We start from the raw sequence: 6,207 nt of genomic DNA on the forward strand, positions 1-6,207 counted from the left end.
CGCTTTGCAATGTTTGCTTTTATTCCTTCTAGACACAGACCCAGAAGGGGCCGCGCCTCCCTCCCGGCGCGGAGAATGGGACCCGGCGGGGGTGGCACCGCCCGCGTCCGAGGGGCGCGCGGTGCCAGCGGAGGCGAGGGCCGACTTCTTACTGCACGCCCTCCATCATCTTCAGGAACTCTGCGGGGAAGGAGGGGGAGAGGCGGTCACCGGTGCCCTCGGGACGAGAGAGACCTGCCCAGGCTCCCGGCCAGTGGAGGGGGTGCCTGGTCATTAGTTGATAAATTAAATTGCACCAAACCGCGGAGAGCTCCCTATCCGCCACCGGTGGGTGGGGAGGAACTTGGCCCCGCCCCTCATCGCCCCGCCCACAAGGCTGAGGAAGCCCAGCTGCACACGCGTGGTGCCCTGGACCTTCGGCGTCGCTGGGTCCCCCACTCCCTGCGCTCCCGCGGCCCTCACCATCGAAGTCAATGCGGCCATCATTGTTCTTGTCGCCGTCTTTCATCAGGGATTCGAGCTCCTCGTCCGTCACGTGCTCCCCAGAAGCCCGGAAAATCTCAGCCAGTTCCTCAGCATCGATGTAGCCGTCTGCGTTCCTGTGGGGGGAGACACAGGGCGGGGCTCAGAACAGGGGAGCTGCCCGGGCCAAGCCGGACGCCCCTTCCTGCACCCCCACCCTAAGAACCTTCGTGCCCTGCCGGCCAGATTCGGGCTGCTCAGCGCCTTGCTCAGCTCCCAGGCCCCCAAAGCACCTGTCGAAGATGCGGAAACACTCAGCCAGCTCCTCCTCACTCTTCCCCTTGGCATCCTCTTTCATCTGGCGCACCATCATGACCAAGAACTCCTCGAAGTCGATGGTGCCGCTGCCTGAGGGAAGCAGGTGGTGAGTGAGCCTGGACCCTGGCTGCCAGCCTCTCCCCACCACCATCGCATCCTTGTCTCCAAGGGCCACGCGCTCACCGTCCTCGTCCACCTCCTCGATGATGGCGTCCAGCTCCTCTTTGGTGGGTGTCTGGCCCAGCATCCTCATCACCGTGCCCAACTCCTTGACGCTGATGTCCCCACCACCATCAGCATCAAACATGTCGAAGGCGGCCTTGAACTCTGCCCAGGGAAGGAAGGCAGAGGGCTAGGGTGAGCCTGGCTAGACTGTCAGCCTCACATCTACCCTCCCACCCTGCCCAGAAACCAAACATTCCCCAGCACACATCCACCCAGCAGCAAGCCTGCCCACCCCACTCACCAGCGATCATCTCCTCGCTGAGGTAGGACCGGGCCTCAGCCTGCTGGTCCGTCTGCAGAAAACATGCACAGTCAGAGAGCCAAAGGCGTAGCCCCTGGGGCACATTCCTGCCTTAACCCCATTCTCCTGCACCCCCACTTCTGTAAGTACCCCTTGGTCCTCCAGAGGAACAGCTCCAAACCTGCACACCCTTTGCATTATCCCACGGCAGCCAACCCCAGTTTTAAAGAACTAGGGGTTATGCCAAGACTCCCTCTCTCGTCAGTAAGAGGTCAAGTCAGGAACCCTGCCCAGGAACCTTGGGCAAGTTACGCAATGTACCCTCACCCACTCATCTCTTCTCAGCAGCTTTTCAGGGATGAGATGAAATCAGAGGTGTGAGAAGGCTTTGGAAAGAGCCAGCACCATCCTAGTGTGATTTTCCAGTTTGCCCCACCTCCTCACAGTGCCTGGGACTTTAATAGGTGCTCAATAAATGTTTGTTGTCAAATAAATAATAATGCAACACAAACTCATGTAGCCCCTCCTGAGGGTCAGGCACTGGGAGCCCCAAGAAGAGACAGACGCATCACACACACACCCCCTCCTCCGTCTGAGAACTTGCAGAAACGGAGATTTTAAGCTTCCTTCTTACGATTCAATCATGGGAGTCAGTACCACTCATGCTGGGCAGGATGTGATGGGGGCCTTGTGAGAGAGACAATAAGATGGCAATAGGGAGTTCTGGTCACATCCTAGCCAAGCCAGCTAGCCAGGGGGCTTTGGACTGAGGCTGGCAACAGTGAGGAAGGGCTGAGGCATCCGAGGAGTTCTTCAGCTGGCTGGCTGCTGGCTCTCCGGCCTATTTCCCTCCTCCTCCCCTCCCCGCCTCCCCTCCTCCTGGCTTGTGCCAGAAGGGCAGGCTATTTTTAGTCAGGAATGGGCAACAGCAGCTGTCCTCCAGGGTCTAGTTACTCCTTGAAGTGAAGTGGGGAGGGCAATCTCAAGAAAAGGACAGCCTCAAATCACAACCCCTCTCCGGGAGGCTGAAGTCTCTCTAACTCGAGTCTGTCATCTTCTGCCCCTTCTCAATCCCCTTGGAGCTCTTGGGGTCCTGCACCTGAGCTGGTTCGAGGCCCTGCAGGTCTCCCATCTTCCAGAGGAGTTCTTCTCTCACTGGCTTGCTGGGTGACTCCCTCTGGCCCTCAGGGTCCCCATCTCCACCATGGAGACAAACTAAGACATTGCTAGAAGCCTTAGAAAGTCCCAGGGAGACGGCAAGGCTTGAGGATGTCTCTGGGAGTCCCAGCCCTCCCCTTTCAAGACAAGTCCGAGGCCTTCTTCCCAGCCTTCCTCCCAGGCACCTGGGTTCCAGGAACTTTCATATTCCATCTTCAGACATCCAGGTTATTGGCCCACAGAGCACCCAGATCTGGCCTGAAAGAGGCCCAGAGGTGCTCGAGTGAATGAAGGGATGAAGTCCCTTCTTGTCCTTACCATGGTTGCTTGTCACCCGGACTCCTCTGCTGCAGGTCACCTCTTCTGCACTCCACCACCCAAAGATACCCTGGCCCACTCTAGCCCCTAGGATTTGTAGGGGCACCCTCTCCTCCCACCTCCCTGCTCCCCAGGACTCAATGCTCTGGCCAATCAGATCCTGGGGTCAGCGAGCCTCCCCCTCCCAGAGTCCTAGCCCATTACCTAATTTAGCCAAGGGCCCTTGCAGAGAAATTTAAGCCTCCGGAGCAGGTGGCAGGCCTTGACATCTTAGATTCTTGGGGGGAGAGCCCGCCCTGCTCTGATGCCTTCGTGACACACACCCCCCCACCAAGAAGCACACTTGATCCAAGATGGGTAATGACAATCAGAATAGAGAAAAGTGAGACAGCATGGGGGAATGGAAGAGCACAGGCCTCGAAAACCCAAGATCCAAGTCCTGTCTCTATAAGCTGTGCAATCTTGGGCAGGTGGTGATACCACTCTGAGCTTCAGTGTCCTTATCTGTGAAATGGGGCCAGTCACAACCTCCTTCACAGAGAAACTGGTAAAGAAGAGCCCAGGTATAAGTCACCTAGCTTGTGCCAGCTCCATAGGGTTGGTGCTTGGTAAGTGGGATGTCCTGTCTTTCAACCACAGTAAGGAGCCGGGACAGGAGGCAGGGAAAGTGACAGTCACAGGTATCGAACCTCGGCAACGTGCCACAGACTGTGCTAAGCATTTTAACGACATGCTCTCCTCCAGTCCTCATCCTGTGAGGCAGCAATTATTATAACTATTCCCTTTTTACTGGGGAGCCTTGTAAAACATAAAGATCTATCGTCATGCTGGTGACTCTTATTAACCCTAACTGAGAGGTCCAGGAAATGAGGTGTGCTCTTGGAGTAGAGATAAACATTGAAAGCAGATTCTTCCCTCAAGCTGACTTCTGTACGGAAAGAGCTATAGGGAGTCACTTTTTTGGTGGGGAAGAGGGGCAGGGGAAGGTTCTCTAGGTGAAGGGGCAGGTGGCCCATTGCTAGAGCTGGCTGGAGAAGTCTGGAGGAGCTCAGCTGGCCATCTGGAGAGTGAAGGGGTGGGCAGATCGAGTCAAGTCCAAAGGGATCCCACCTTGAGAGACCACAGGGTCCACGCTAGGTGTTGGGGGATAGGGGACATTCATGGACAGTATCTGAAGTCAACAGGAGCACTGAGATGGCTGAATACAGGGTCCGGGGCCAGTGAAAGGGAGCTGGACACCAAGGGAAGAAGATGGATAGTGGCAGCTGGGCTGCCCTCTTCCCCTATATATAAATATTCCCAAGGAAAGCTCACCGGAGCCAGGCCAGGCTAAATAAGGCCTCCCCCAGCCAGGCAGAGGGCCAAGGGGCAGTGCCACCCAGGGGATTCCAATTTGGACACAAACATTGAAACCGCTTGATCTCTTTGGAGCAGAGAGTGTAGAAAGCTCAGCAGTCCTTTGTTCATTAATCTGTTCTGTCATTTATTCAGGGAACTAGATAAGGTCCAAACTCAGCGGGGCCACGCCAGGTCCCACTGACCCTTCCATTCTCATCTCCCTTCCTTCTCTACCTCGTGTGCCGCTTTGCTCTATTCAGACTAAAATACAGCTCTAAGCATCTGCCTTTACACCCCCCAGGCCCTTACACATGCTGGGTTTTGTTTTTTTTTTCCCTGTCAGGAACCCCCATCTTCCCCCTCTTCACCTGCCTACTTCCCTATGGTCTTTCTCACCTTTAACATCCCTTCCTCCAGGATCCCTCCTCCCCTAGTCCCAGGCCGGGGAGTCCAAGGTGGCCTCCTGTAGTCGCCCCAATCATAGCACTGGGCATGCCACTGGGTCATGCCCTGTGCTAAGTTCCACAGGCCAGAGACTGTTACCCGCCCATCAGTGCATTTCCACACACCCAGCACTTGGCACTTAGCAAGTGTTCAATAAACCTCATGTTCTTGGTAAGAGTAACAGAACTGAATGGCATCCGGTTCAATAGAAGAAGGAAATTCCTCAGAGTGGTGGATGAATAATCTTCAGAACGGGCCGCTTCAGGAGGTAATGAGCTTCCTGTAACTGAATATATGCAAGCAGGAATTTGATGACCATCTCTCAGGGACGCTGGGGGTAGATATCCATACAGAGTCTAAGAGGAGTGGAGAATACAAGATATCAAGAGATCTCCTAATTCTGGCCCTGTGTGTATGACCCAGGGTCAGCCCCTTCCCTCCACTGAGCCTCAGACCATCTGTAAAGTGGAGGTGCTGGACCAGATTTCTGGACCCTCCTCCAGACCCTCGTGGCTCTGACGACTCAGGGTTTTGTAAACACTTTCTTGGTACCCAGACTTGTGAGGCATTTGCCAAAGTACAAGTTGATATTTAGCCAAGGTCTGGTGAATGGGTGCATGCTGAGTGAATGAACAAATGAAGCATGTCTTTGTTTTTTTTGCCCCAACGCCCCGCTGGGAAGGTGAATGAAGCGTTGTTAAGGCTTTGAAATGACACAGCCTAAGCCTCAAATCCAAGCTCCCCTATTTCCTAGCTGTGGGTCTTGGGAAAGTCAATTTGCCTCAATTTCTTCATCTTGAAAATGGATGATTATTGTCCACAGATAGCCTCCTCCCCAGGATGTTCTGAGGGTAAGACATGACCCCATGTAAAAGACCTAAGGGAAGAGTAATAGTTCAGTGGTAAAACGCGTGCTGAGCATTCACGAGGTCCTGGGTTCAATTCCCAGTACCTCCATTTAAAATTTTTTAAAATAAATTAATTAACTACAAAAAATAAATTTAATGTCTAGAACAGGATAGAGGACACAGTGGAACCTCAAGTAATGAGAGTTCAGCTCCTTCTGCACAGAGGGAGGGCAGGGAGTGTGTGTTCCATTCAAAGCTATTCCCTCACCCCTCTCTCCTGTGCCGTTTAAACAGGGTAGGAGCATATTTCACTTCTTTGGTTGTATAACTAGCAACATCTGCCCTAGTAGGGACTGATATCTAGGCCTTCTGACAGGAAGTGACAATTGATTCTTGACCTTCTGCTGCTCTCTGCATAAAAGATAAAAACAGCGCACTGAGAAGTTGCAGAAATTACCAGGGCCGCAGCGTGAGAAGAGAACATGGTGCAATTCGGGAGACCTGGGTTGCAAGGCCCAACACTCTGAAACCTCTGGCAAGCTGTGTGACTCTGGGCAAGTCACTCAACCTCTCTGGGTCTCAGTTTCCCCATTTGCCTCCTTCCTATATGTGAGGCTCAACTGAGATTTGTAAAAGCCTGTGAACACTGTAGAAACAATAATCATTGTGTAACTGATCGTAATGTCAGCCCCTGCTCTGTGCCGGGCACTGGACAGAAGAGCTGCAAAAATAGTATTAGTATTAATTATTCTTGTTTTACATATGAGAAAAACTAGGATCAGCAAGGTCAGAGGTTAGATCCATCTCAGATCACGTGGCTTCTCTTGGCCTTGGTTTCCTCAACAGAGAGCCGGG

The 6,207-nt window shown here is 53.5% G+C and overlaps 1 protein-coding gene across 4 annotated transcripts; it reads right to left on the reverse strand.

Moving 5' to 3' along the window:
• On the reverse strand, positions 1-2,848 carry TNNC2 (troponin C2, fast skeletal type). 4 transcript variants are annotated; one of them, XM_072943600.1, is made up of 6 exons: positions 2,723-2,848; positions 1,247-1,298; positions 964-1,107; positions 756-870; positions 463-599; positions 1-180 (listed from the first exon to the last, which is right to left on the reverse strand). In XM_072943600.1, exons 1-6 carry the CDS (start codon positions 2,723-2,725, stop codon positions 149-151), a joined length of 483 nt encoding a protein of 160 aa, XP_072799701.1. In that variant the 5' UTR covers positions 2,726-2,848; the 3' UTR covers positions 1-148. The 4 variants fall into 4 exon arrangements, with proteins under 4 accessions (XP_072799701.1, XP_072799700.1, XP_072799702.1 ...); XM_072943599.1 differs by lacking the exon at positions 2,723-2,848 and adding an exon at positions 1,436-1,519; XM_072943601.1 differs by lacking the exon at positions 2,723-2,848 and adding an exon at positions 1,428-1,506.
• Positions 2,849-6,207: the final 3,359 nt, after the last annotated feature.

Source organism: Vicugna pacos, chromosome 19, assembly GCF_048564905.1.
Source record: "Vicugna pacos chromosome 19, VicPac4, whole genome shotgun sequence".
Lineage (NCBI taxonomy): Eukaryota > Metazoa > Chordata > Mammalia > Artiodactyla > Camelidae > Vicugna > Vicugna pacos.